We start from the raw sequence: 13,480 nt of genomic DNA on the forward strand, positions 1-13,480 counted from the left end.
TCTGTGACTGTGTCTGTGACTCTGTCTGTGACTCTGTCTGCGACTGTGTCTGGTACTGTGACTGTGTCTTTGTCTGTGACTGTGTCTGTGACTGTGTCTGTGACTGTGTCTTTGTCTGTGCCTGTGACTGTGTCTGTGACTATGCCTGTGTCTTTGTCTGTGTCTGTGACTGTGCCTGTGACTGTGCCTGTGTCTGTGCCTGTGTCTGTAACTATAACTGTGTCTGTGACTGTGTCTGTGTCTGTGTCTGTAACTGTGACTGTTTGTGTGTGTGTTTGTGTATGTGTGTGTGTGTTTGTGTGCGTTTGTTTGTGTGTGTGTTTGTGTGTGTGTGTGTGTGTTTGGGTGTGTTTGTGTGTGTGTGTTTGTGTGTGTGTTTGCGTGTGTGTGTGTGTGTTAGTGTGTGCGTGTTTGTGTGTGTGTTTGTGCGTGTGTGTGTGTGTGTTTGTGTGTGTGTGTATGATTGTATGAGTGCTTGACATTTTATTGTTGAAGGTCTTCAAGCAGGGTGTTTTATGTACAAGTTAAAGAGCTTTTTGTTTTTGCTCTGTTGAAACAACACAGTTCAACACTGGTGACAGAGCGAGGATCTAACACCTATTTCACACCAACATCGCTGAGAGGGACTTAGGCCTCAAGATGAGCCTGGGTAGCGGGTAGCAGAGCTAGCCCAGGATGTGGTGGGTGTGCTGGGCATAGAGAGGCTGATGAAGGGGGGCACTGAGAGGTGATGGGCCATGGGACAGAGGTGTTGCAGGCTAGAGTAGGCTAATAGTCTGCAGTGCTAAGTCTATGCAGGTGTGGACTGGGCATGTTTCCATAGGAGTCTGTAGTGCAGAAGGACTGGGTATGTCTCCGTGTCCATAGGCAAGTATTGGTGTATTTGAATTGATTTCTTTACGATGACAAGATCCCCCCCATACTCCCCCCCCCCCCCCGTCTCCTTTTTCTTTGACCAATCAGCAATCGCCGTCTGTCGCCATGACAACCAGGACCTCACTTTTGCCCATCTCCTCGAGAGCGGTCGCTAGGGACACCAGGTCCGCATCGCCTTGGTGACTGGCCTCCCATAGGTCCAACAGAATTCCTGTGGGGCTGGGCTTTGTTGCAAAGTAGTTGAGATACCTGAGGGGAGGAGGGGCGAGAGAGAGAGAGAGAGAGAGAGAGACAGAGAGAGAGAGACAGAGAGAGAGGGGGGAGAGTGAGAGAGAGAGAGAGAGAGACAGAGAGAGAGAGACAGAGAGAGAGGGGGGAGAGTGAGAGAGAGAGAGAGAGGGAGAGAGGGGGAGAGAGAGAGAGAGAGAGAGAGAGGGGGGGAGAGAGAGAGAGAGAGAGAGGGGGGAGGTAGGGAGAGAGAGAGAGAGAGAGAGAGGGAGGGGGAGAGGAAGAGCGAGAGAGAGAGAGACGTTAACGACAGCACATGTGGACAGAATAACAAAGGTCATAATTATTCTCTCCTTAACATGCAGATACACAGGTAGAATGTAATTATAAACACAGCCTGCACTCCCATTCTCTCCCCTCCTCTATCTCCCACTTTCTCCCCCGCTATCTCTATCTCCCACTCTCTCCCCCTCTATCTCTATCTCCCACTCTCTCCCCCTCTATCTCTATCTCCCACTCACTCCCCCTCTATCTCTATCTCCCACTCTCTCCCCCTGCATCTCCCACTTTCTCCCCCTCTATCTCCCCCTCTCTCCCCCTCTATCTCACCCCTCTATCTCTCGCTTTCTCATCCCCTCGATCTCCCCCCACCTCTCTATCTCTCGCTCTCTCCCCTCTTTATCTCTCGGTCTCACCTGTCGAAGCCCAGGCTGTGTGCCAGTAGTCTCCAGTCACAGCCGCGGGCACTGGGGGCATCCAGACTGGCACAGATCTTCTGTCGTATGGAGGTGGGCAGACGGAAGGCATAGGGCCCCACCTGGGAGGAGGACAGGCATGTACCCCCCGAGGGGAGGGAGGAGCAGGGCGAGAGGGTCTGGAGGTAGAGAGAGGATGGGTGGATGGAGAGAGATAGCAGTTAGGATCCAGAACAAGGCTGACTCAAGAGCTCTGACATGTACTTAGCCCAGGGCTATCGTTAACCCTGGGTTAAAACTAGCCCGAGGCTAGCTTAGCTTCTCTTCACACAAGCTTCTGCTAACTGAAACCAACTGTCACTTTTCTGGAGTAGAAAATTCCTTATTAAATGACGGCGGAACTCAGTCACTGGCTATCTCCAAAAAGTCACCAGGACCAGCTAAGCCCTGGGAAAAGGTTGGTGTTATGTCTGTGTGTTACAGTGAAACCCTTCCCCCCTGTTACCTCCTGTATGTCTGTGTGTTACAGTGAAACCCTTCCCCCCTGTTACCTCCTGTATGTCTGTGTGTTACAGTGAAACCCTTCCCCCTGTTACTTCCTGCCTGTGTGTTACAGTGAAACCCTTCCCCCTGTTACCTCCTGTGTGTCTCTGTGTTACAGTGAAACCCTTCCCCCTGTTACCTCCTGTATGTCTGTGTGTTACAGTGAAACCCTTCCCCCTGTTACCTCCTGTATGTCAGTGTGCAGCTGGAAGATCTGTCCCTCTCCTTCCACCTGTCAGTGTGTTACAGTGAAACCCTTCCCCCTGTTACCTCCTGTATGTCTGTGTGTTACAGTGAAACCCTTCCCCCCTGTTACCTCCTGTATGTCAGTGTGCAGCTGGAAGATCTGTCCCTCTCCTTCCACCTGTCTGACACAGATCTTACAGGAGAGCTGAGACACGGCCAGGCTGCCTCTCTCTAGGCTGAAGGTACAGTGGAGGAGTCTCTGACCACCACTCCAGATGTGGTAGAATGGAATCTCCTGGGGGAAGAGACATGTATGGTGATTCATTGATCTATTGATTGGCTCAATAGACATATTCTCTAAATGACTAAATGACCCCAACAGGATGTGGACACCTGCTCGTCGAACATCTCATTCCAAAACCATGGGTAATAATATGGAGTCTCCGACTATCACTTCAGATGTGGTAGAACGAAATCTCTTGAGGAAGACATGATATGACATTAGTGTGTGTGTGTGAGAGAGAGAGAGAGAGAGAGCGTGTGTGTCTGACCTGGTACTTGGCCAGTAGTTTGCTTCTCCATTGTGAGTGAGGGATGTCATGGATGGACAGACGCAAGTTGTGGTAGCTATCTTTAAACAACAGGGGTTTAGGGTTCTCCAGCAACACTCCCCCTAGACTCCTCTCCAACTCCAACACCTCCTACAGAGAGAGACAGGGAGAGACAGAGAGGGAGAGTGAAAGAGAGAGCGAGAGCGAGAGAGAGAGAGAGAGAGAGAGAGAGAGAGAGAGAGAGAGAGACAGAAACAGAGGCAGAGAGAGAGGCAGAGAGAGAGAGAGAGAGAGAGAGGTAGAGAGAGGGAGAGACAGAGAGGGAGAGGGAAAGAGAGAGAGAGACAGAAACAGAGGCAGAGAGAGAGAGACAGAGGAGAAAGGTTGAGAGAGAGACACAAATAGAAAAAAGGGGGGTGAAGACATAGGCAGGACAAACATACAGATAGGCTTTGGACAGATAGACAGACATAAAACCAGACAGACATAGAACCAAATAAAGACATAGAACCAGATAGACTTGGAAACAGTCATACATAGAACCAGACAGACATAGAACCAGACAGACATAGAACCAGACAGACATAAAACCAGACAGACATAGAACCAAATATAAACATAGAACCAGACAGACATAGAAACAGACAAACAGCCAGAGAACCAGACAGACAGAGAACCAGACAGACATAGAACCAGACAGTCAGCCAGAGAACCAGACAGACATAGAACCAGACAGACATAGAACCAGACAGTCAGCCAGAGAACCAGACAGACAGCTCTACCCTCAGGGCGTGTGGCGTGTCCCTCCCCTCCCTACCCTCAGGGCGTGTGGCATGCCCCTCCCTCCCCTCAGGGTGTGTGGCGTGTCCCTCCCCTCCCTACCCTCAGGGCGTGTCCCTCCCCTCCCTCCCCTCAGGGCGTGTGGCGTGTCCCTCCCCTCCCTCCCCTCAGGGTGTGTGGCGTGTCCCTCCCCTGCCTACCCTCAGGGCATGTCCCTCCCCTCCCTACCCTCAGGGCGTGTGGCGTGTCCCTCCCCTCCCTACCCTCAGGGCGTGTCCCTGTGTCCCTCCCTCCCCTCAGGGTGTGTGGCGTGTCCCTCCCCTGCCTACCCTCAGGGCGTGTCCCTCCCCTCCCTACCCTCAGGGTGTGTGGCGTGTCCCTCCTCTCCCTCCCCTCAGGGCGTGTCCCTCCCCTCCCTACCCTCAGGGCGTGTCCCTGTGTCCCTCCCTCCCCTCAGGGCGTGTGGCGTGTCCCTCCCCTCCCTCCCCTCAGGGCGTGTCCCTCCCCTCCCTACCCTCAGGGCGTGTCCCTCCCTACCCTCAGGGCGTGTGGCGTGTCCCTCCCCTCCCTACCCTCAGGGCGTGTCCCTCCCCTCCCTACCCTCAGGGCGTGTGGCGTGTCCCTCCCCTCCCTACCCTCAGGGCGTGTGGCGTGTCCCTCCCCTCCCTACCCTCAGGGCGTGTCCCTCCCTACCCTCAGGGCGTGTGGCGTGTCCTGTGTGCAGTAAATCCTCAGGATGTAGTCCAGGGAGAGACAGGGGGCTCTGGGGGCGAACAGGGCCAGCTGTAGCCTCTTACAGGCGGGCTGGGGAGGGCAGGACTGGCCCACTAGACTGTAGGTCCCCAACTGTTCCATCACAACATGGCAGTTCGACTCCTCTAGCTGGAGGTAGCAGGGGGACGATAGACTCTCCTCTCCCACCGTCAGTACCTCCTAGTGGCAGAATAGAGGTAGTGCAGAGTAGAAGGGGTTAAAGAAGTGACTGGAGACTGGATTTCTGGACATAAACATTTACATAATCTATTCTGGCATCAGGGTAAAGAAGAATTCAATTAAAGTGAGTAAAGATTTAGGACGGTATAGGACACAGAAATGCATCCAGCCCGGTAGAGACAGCAGAGGTGACCTGTCATCCAGGCCGGTAGAGACAGCAGACGTGACCTGTCATCCAGTAGAGACAGCAGAGGTGACCTGTCATCCAGCCCGGTAGAGACAGCAGAGGTGACCTGTCATCCAGCCCGCTAGAGACCACAGAGGTGACCTGTCATCCAGCCCGGTAGAGACAGCAGAGGTGACCTGTCATCCAGTAGAGACAGCAGAGGTGACCTGTCATCCAGCCCGGTAGAGACAGCAGAGGTGACCTGTCATCCAGCCCGGTAGAGACAGCAGAGGTGACCTGTCATCCAGCCCGGTAGAGACAGCAGAGGTGACCTGTCATCCAGCCCGGTAGAGACAGCAGAGGTGACCTGTCATCCAGCCTGGTAGAGACAGCAGAGGTGACCTGTCATCCAGCCCGGTAGAGACAGCAGAGGTGACCTGTCATCCAGCCTGGTAGAGACAGCAGAGGTGACCTGTCATCCAGCCCGGTAGAGACAGCAGAGGTGACCTGTCATCCAGTAGAGACAGCAGAGGTGACCTGTCATCCAGCCCGGTAGAGACAGCAGAGGTGACCTGTCATCCAGCCCGGTAGAGACAGCAGAGGTGACCTGTCATCCAGCCTGGTAGAGACAGCAGAGGTGACCTGTCATCCAGCCCAGTAGAGACAGCAGAGGTGACCTGTCATCCAGCCCGGTAGAGACAGCAGAGGTGACCTGTCATCCAGCCCGGTAGAGACAGCAGAGGTGACCTATCATCCAGCCCGGTAGAGACAGCAGAGGTGACCTGTCATCCAGTAGAGACAGCAGAGGTGACCTGTCATCCAGCCTGGTAGAGACAGCAGAGGTGACCTGTCATCCAGCCGGTAGAGACAGCAGAGGTGACCTGTCATCTAGCCCGACAGAGACAGCAGAGGTGACCTGTCATCCAGTAGAGACAACAGAGGTGACCTGTCATCCAGCCCGGTAGAGACAGCAGAGGTGACCTGTCATCCAGTAGAGACAGCAGAAGTGACCTGTCATCCAGCCCGGTAGAGACAGCAGAGGTGACCTGTCATCCAGTAGAGACAGCAGAGGTGACCTGTCATCCAGTGGAGACAGCAGAGGACACCTGTCATCCAGCCCGGTAGAGACAGCAGAGGTGACCTGTCATCCAGCCCGGTAGAGACAGCAGAGGTGACCTGTCATCCAGTAGAGACAGCAGAGGTGACCTGTCATCCAGCCCGGTAGAGACAGCAGAGGTGACCTGTCATCCAGCCCGGTAGAGACAGCAGAGGTGACTTGTCATCCAGCCTGGTAGAGACAGCAGAGATGACCTGTCATCCAGCCCGGTAGAGACAGCAGAGGTGACCTGTCATCCAGCCCGGTAGAGACAGCAGAGGTGACCTGTCATCCAGCCCGGTAGAGACAGCAGAGGTGACCTGTCATCCAGCCCGGTAGAGACAGCAGAGGTGACCTGTCATCCAGTAGAGACAGCAGAGGTGACCTGTCATCCAGTAGAGACAGCAGAGGTGACCTGTCATCCAGCCTGGTAGAGACAGCAGAGGTGACCTGTCCAGATCATGTTCCAACTTCTCATTTTGAATCTCTGTATTTTACCAAAACACCTTATTTCTGATTATGACCTTCGACCCTATTTCATCATCTCTAGTCTACAGCACATTTTCCTGTGCCAGGTAGCCTAGTGGATAGAGGGTTGGGCCGGTAACCAAAATGGTTGCTGGATTGAATCCCCGAGCTGACAAGGTAAAAACATCTGTCAGTCTGCCCATTGAGCAAGACAGTTAACCCACCATTCCCCGCACCTCTCTGAGGTTAAATGCAGAAGACACATTTCAGTTGAATGCAATCAGTTGTACAACTATCTAGGTATCCCCCTCTTTGTCTGTCTTCTTCCCTCCCTCCCTCCCTCTCTCTGTCTCTCCTCCTCCCCTCCCTCCTTCTCTCTCTCTTCTTCCCTCCCTCTCTCGGTCTCTCCTCCTCCCCTCCTTCCCTCCCTCTCTCTGTCTCTCCTCCTCCCCTCCCTCCTTCTCTCTCTCTTCTACCCTCCCTCTCTCTGTCTCTCCTCCTCCCCTCCTTCCCTCCCTCTCTCTGTCTCTCCTCCTCCCCTCCTTCCCTCCCTCTCTTTGTCTCTCCTCCTCCCCTCCCTCCTTCTCTCTCTCTTCTACCCTCCCTCTCTCTGTCTCTACTCCTCCCCTCCTTCCCTCCCTCTCTCTGTCTCTCCTCCTCCCCTCCTTCCTTCTCTCTCTCTTCTTCCCTCCCTCTCTCTGTCTCTCCTCCTCCCCTCCCTCCTTCTCTCTCTTCTACCCTCCCTCTCTCTGTCTCTCCTCCTCCCCTCCTTCCCTCCCTCTCTCTGTCTCTCCTCCTCCCCTCCCTCCTTCTCTCTCTCTTCTTCCCTCCCTCTCTCGGTCTCCCCCTCCCCCTGGCCCCTTCCTTCTCTCTCTCTTCCCATGTCTCACCTCCCATGCCCCTTGGTGTGTCTGTGTCTTGAGGGTGAGGGTCCAGTCTGGTGTTGGGGTATCTAGCTGGGCACAGTGTGGCAGAGTGAGGACCACAGGTCGACTCAGCAGCATGCCTGATGGACCACAGCTCACCACCGGGCTCAGCACTGTCTGACTGCCCTCCGACGGTAACCTAGAATAATATATATTAATAACATGTTAGTAACACATAGTAATAACCCTGTCTCATCCATGACCTCCGACTGCAACCTAGAATAATATATAGTAATAACATGTTAATAACCCTGTCTCATCCATGACCTCCGACTGCAACCTAGAATAATATATAGTAATAACATGTTAATAACCCTGTCTCATCCATGACCTCCGACTGCAACCTAGAATAATATATAGTAATAACATGTTAATAACCCTGTCTCATCCATGACCTCCGACTGCAACCTAGAATAATATATAGTAATAACATGTTAATAACCCTGTCTCATTCATGACCTCCGACTGCAACCTAGAATAATATATAGTAATAACATGTTAATAACCCTGTCTCATTCATGACCTCCGACTGCAACCTAGAATAATATATAGTAATAACATGTTAATAACCCTGTCTCATCCATGACCTCCGACTGCAACCTAGAATAATATATAGTAATAACATGTTAATAACCCTGTCTCATCCATGACCTCCGACTGCAACCTAGAATAATATATAGTAATAACATGTTAATAACCCTGTCTCATTCATGACCTCCGACTGCAACCTAGAATAATATATAGTAATAACATGTTAATAACCCTGTCTCATTCATGACCTCCGACTGCAACCTAGAATAATATATAGTAATAACATGTTAATAACCCTGTCTCATTCATGACCTCCGACTGCAACCTAGAATAATATATAGTAATAACATGTTAATAACCCTGTCTCATCCATGACCTCCGACTGCAACCTAGAATAATATATAGTAATAACATGTTAATAACCCTGTCTCATTCATGACCTCCGACTGCAACCTAGAATAATATATAGTAATAACATGTTAATAACCCTGTCTCATTCATGACCTCCGACTGCAACCTAGAATAATATATAGTAATAACATGTTAATAACCCTGTCTCATTCATGACCTCCGACTGCAACCTAGAATAATATATAGTAATAACATGTTAATAACCCTGTCTCATTCATGACCTCCGACTGCAACCTAGAATAATATATAGTAATAACATGTTAATAACCCTGTCTCATTCATGACCTCCGACTGCAACCTAGAATAATATATAGTAATAACATGTTAATAACCCTGTCTCATCCATGACCTCCGACTGCAACCTAGAATAATATATAGTAATAACATGTTAATAACCCTGTCTCATTCATGACCTCCGACTGCAACCTAGAATAATATATAGTAATAACATGTTAATAACCCTGTCTCATCCATGACCTCCGACTGCAACCTAGAATAATATATAGTAATAACATGTTAATAACCCTGTCTCATCCATGACCTCCGACTGCAACCTAGAATAATATATAGTAATAACATGTTAATAACCCTGTCTCATCCATGACCTCCGACTGCAACCTAGAATAATATATAGTAATAACATGTTAATAACCCTGTCTCATCCATGACCTCCGACTGCAACCTAGAATAATATATAGTAATAACATGTTAATAACCCTGTCTCATCCATGACCTCCGACTGCAACCTAGAATAATATATAGTAATAACATGTTAATAACCCTGTCTCATCCATGACCTCCGACTGCAACCTAGAATAATATATAGTAATAACATGTTAATAACCCTGTCTCATCCATGACCTCCGACTGCAACCTAGAATAATATATAGTAATAACATGTTAATAACCCTGTCTCATTCATGACCTCCGACTGCAACCTAGAATAATATATAGTAATAACATGTTAATAACCCTGTCTCATCCATGACCTCCGACTGCAACCTAGAATAATATATAGTAATAACATGTTAATAACCCTGTCTCATCCATGACCTCCGACTGCAACCTAGAATAATATATAGTAATAACATGTTAATAACCCTGTCTCATCCATGACCTCCGACTGCAACCTAGAATAATATATAGTAATAACATGTTAATAACCCTGTCTCATCCATGACCTCCGACTGCAACCTAGAATAATATATAGTAATAACATGTTAATAACCCTGTCTCATCCATGACCTCCGACTGCAACCTAGAATAATATATAGTAATAACATGTTAATAACCCTGTCTCATCCATGACCTCCGACTGCAACCTAGAATAATATATAGTAATAACATGTTAATAACCCTGTCTCATCCATGACCTCCGACTGCAACCTAGAATAATATATAGTAATAACATGTTAATAACCCTGTCTCATCCATGACCTCCGACTGCAACCTAGAATAATATATAGTAATAACATGTTAATAACCCTGTCTCATCCATGACCTCCGACTGCAACCTAGAATAATATATAGTAATAACATGTTAATAACCCTGTCTCATCCATGACCTCCGACTGCAACCTAGAATAATATATAGTAATAACTAGAATAATATATAGTAATAACATGTTAATAACCCTGTCTCATCCATGACCTCCGACTGCAACCTAGAATAATATATAGTAATAACATGTTAATAACCCTGTCTCATCCATGACCTCCGACTGCAACCTAGAATAATATATAGTAATAACATGTTAATAACCCTGTCTCATCCATGACCTCCGACTGCAACCTAGAATAATATATAGTAATAACATGTTAATAACCCTGTCTCATCCATGACCTCCGACTGCAACCTAGAATAATATATAGTAATAACATGTTAATAACCCTGTCTCATCCATGACCTCCGACTGCAACCTAGAATAATATATAGTAATAACATGTTAATAACCCTGTCTCATCCATGACCTCCGACTGCAACCTAGAATAATATATAGTAATAACATGTTAATAACCCTGTCTCATCCATGACCTCCGACTGCAACCTAGAATAATATATAGTAATAACATGTTAATAACCCTGTCTCATCCATGACCTCCGACTGCAACCTAGAATAATATATAGTAATAACATGTTAATAACCCTGTCTCATCCATGACCTCCGACTGCAACCTAGAATAATATATAGTAATAACATGTTAATAACCCTGTCTCATCCATGACCTCCGACTGCAACCTAGAATAATATATAGTAATAACATGTTAATAACCCTGTCTCATCCATGACCTCCGACTGCAACCTAGAATAATATATAGTAATAACATGTTAATAACCCTGTCTCATTCATGACCTCCGACTGCAACCTAGAATAATATATAGTAATAACATGTTAATAACCCTGTCTCATCCATGACCTCCGACTGCAACCTAGAATAATATATAGTAATAACATGTTAATAACCCTGTCTCATCCATGACCTCCGACTGCAACCTAGAATAATATATAGTAATAACATGTTAATAACCCTGTCTCATCCATGACCTCCGACTGCAACCTAGAATAATATATAGTAATAACATGTTAATAACCCTGTCTCATCCATGACCTCCGACTGCAACCTAGAATAATATATAGTAATAACATGTTAATAACCCTGTCTCATCCATGACCTCCGACTGCAACCTAGAATAATATATAGTAATAACATGTTAATAACCCTGTCTCATCCATGACCTCCGACTGCAACCTAGAATAATATATAGTAATAACATGTTAATAACCCTGTCTCATTCATGACCTCCGACTGCAACCTAGAATAATATATAGTAATAACATGTTAATAACCCTGTCTCATTCATGACCTCCGACTGCAACCTAGAATAATATATAGTAATAACATGTTAATAACCCTGTCTCATCCATGACCTCCGACTGCAACCTAGAATAATATATAGTAATAACATGTTAATAACCCTGTCTCATTCATGACCTCCGACTGCAACCTAGAATAATATATAGTAATAACATGTTAATAACCCTGTCTCATTCATGACCTCCGACTGCAACCTAGAATAATATATAGTAATAACATGTTAATAACCCTGTCTCATCCATGACCTCCGACTGCAACCTAGAATAATATATAGTAATAACATGTTAATAACCCTGTCTCATCCATGACCTCCGACTGCAACCTAGAATAATATATAGTAATAACATGTTAATAACCCTGTCTCATCCATGACCTCCGACTGCAACCTAGAATAATATATAGTAATAACATGTTAATAACCCTGTCTCATCCATGACCTCCGACTGCAACCTAGAATAATATATAGTAATAACATGTTAATAACCCTGTCTCATCCATGACCTCTGACTGCAACCTAGAAAACACTAAGAGACAAGAACATCGGTGTCCTTTTTAAATGATTGTTCGCTTTACCATAACACTTGATCAAATCAAATCAAATCAAATCAAATTTTATTTGTCACATACACATGGTTAGCAGATGTTAATGCGAGTGTAGCGAAATGCTTGTGCTTCTAGTTCCGACAATGCAGTAATAACGAGCAAGTAATCTAACTAACAATTCCAAAAAAAAACTGCTGTCATACACAGTGTAAGGGGATAAAGAATATGTACATACGGATATATGAATGAGTGATGGTACAGAGCAGCATAGGCAAGATACAGTAGATGATATCGAGTACAGTATATACATCCAAGCATCATTGAGCAACATTGAGCAACTAGATTGGATATCAACATTTGAGCCTGCCTGACCGTAGAGAGACCGCAAGAATCATTTCACTCAAAGCGGATCAACAGTACTTTAGAGAAGACATGTCACAGAGAACTTATGAACTGAAAATCAGTGGTGGGGAGAAGAAACGACTAAACCGTCATACTTGAGTCGGCCAGATCAGAGGCAGAAGACCAAGGATGTTTTCTTGATACGTGCATCTGATTTTCCTGTCAAAATGTAACGAGTACTTTTGGGTGTCAGGGAAAATGTACGTTAAAAGTACTTTATTTTAAAAGTTAAAAGTACTTTATTTTAAAAGTTAAAAGTACTTTATTTTAAAAGTTAAAAGTACTTTATTTTAAAAAGTTAAAAGTACTTTATTTTAAAAGTTAAAAGTACTTCATTTTAAAAGTTAAAAGTACTTTATTTTAAAAGTTAAAAGTACTGTATTTTAAAAGTTAAAAGTACTGTATTTTAAAAGTTAAAAGTACTTTATTTTAAAAAGTTAAAAGTACTGTATTTTAAAAGTTAAAAGTACTTTATTTTCTTTACGAATGTAAGTGAAGTAAAAGTTGTAAAAAAATATAAATAGTAAAGTACAGATACCCCCCCCCCAAAAAAATGACTTAAATAAATACTTGAAAGTATTTTAACATAAGTACTTTCCACCACTGCTGAAAATCAAGGTAAAAAAATCAACTTTAAAATCCCAAATAGCACCCTATTCCCTAAATATACGCATTTAGCATCGGTGCAAAAAATCATGACCGCCCACTGATTTATTCATATTTTTTTATGATGTATGATACAAAAATAAACATTGGGAGAAATATATTGTTCAATAATATCATATTTGAGATCGAACAATCAACTATTAAAAAGTGAACAGTCAGGGGAGAATCTAAAATATCCCCAAATGGCACGGGGCCCACATTGATTTTGAGTCACTCTGATAGCATAGGAACAAGACAGAAGCCATGGCAAAATGTGTAGAATTTAAGGAAAGTAGTTTTAAAACTGTAAAATGTTCTCTCTGGAACATGTCAAAATGTGTAGAATTTAAGGAAAGTAGTTTTAAAACAGCAAAATGTTGTCTCTGGACCATGTCAAAATGTGTAGAATTGCAGTAAATTAGCTTTAAAACAGCAAAATGTTGTCTCTGCGGCCAAGAGGAGGGCCTCTAAATCTGGACCATTGGCCACGCCCACTACCACTGTGTGTGTCTGTGTGTAGGTACAAGGGGAGGGCCTCTAAATCCAGACCATTGGCCACGCCCACTACCACTGTGTGTGTCTGTGTGTAGGTACAAGGGGAGGTGACCTTGGATGAGTTCAC

At 45.9% G+C, this 13,480-nt stretch overlaps 1 protein-coding gene across 1 annotated transcript in view; it reads right to left on the reverse strand.

Moving 5' to 3' along the window:
- Positions 1-353: 353 nt before the first annotated feature.
- The window catches only part of unc5b (unc-5 netrin receptor B), a 164,637-nt gene continuing 151,510 nt past the window's right edge, over positions 354-13,480 (reverse strand). Inside the window, exons 14-19 of the mRNA XM_042301409.1 lie at positions 7,413-7,587; positions 4,553-4,792; positions 3,080-3,229; positions 2,659-2,823; positions 1,800-1,978; positions 354-1,125 (exon numbers count right to left, since the gene is read on the reverse strand). Coding sequence (XP_042157343.1) covers positions 960-1,125; positions 1,800-1,978; positions 2,659-2,823; positions 3,080-3,229; positions 4,553-4,792; positions 7,413-7,587 — 1,075 coding nt within the window. The 3' untranslated portion in view covers positions 354-959. The remainder of the gene's footprint in view (positions 1,126-1,799; positions 1,979-2,658; positions 2,824-3,079; positions 3,230-4,552; positions 4,793-7,412; positions 7,588-13,480) is intronic.

This window comes from Oncorhynchus tshawytscha, linkage group LG19 (genome assembly GCF_018296145.1).
Source record: "Oncorhynchus tshawytscha isolate Ot180627B linkage group LG19, Otsh_v2.0, whole genome shotgun sequence".
NCBI lineage: Eukaryota > Metazoa > Chordata > Actinopteri > Salmoniformes > Salmonidae > Oncorhynchus > Oncorhynchus tshawytscha.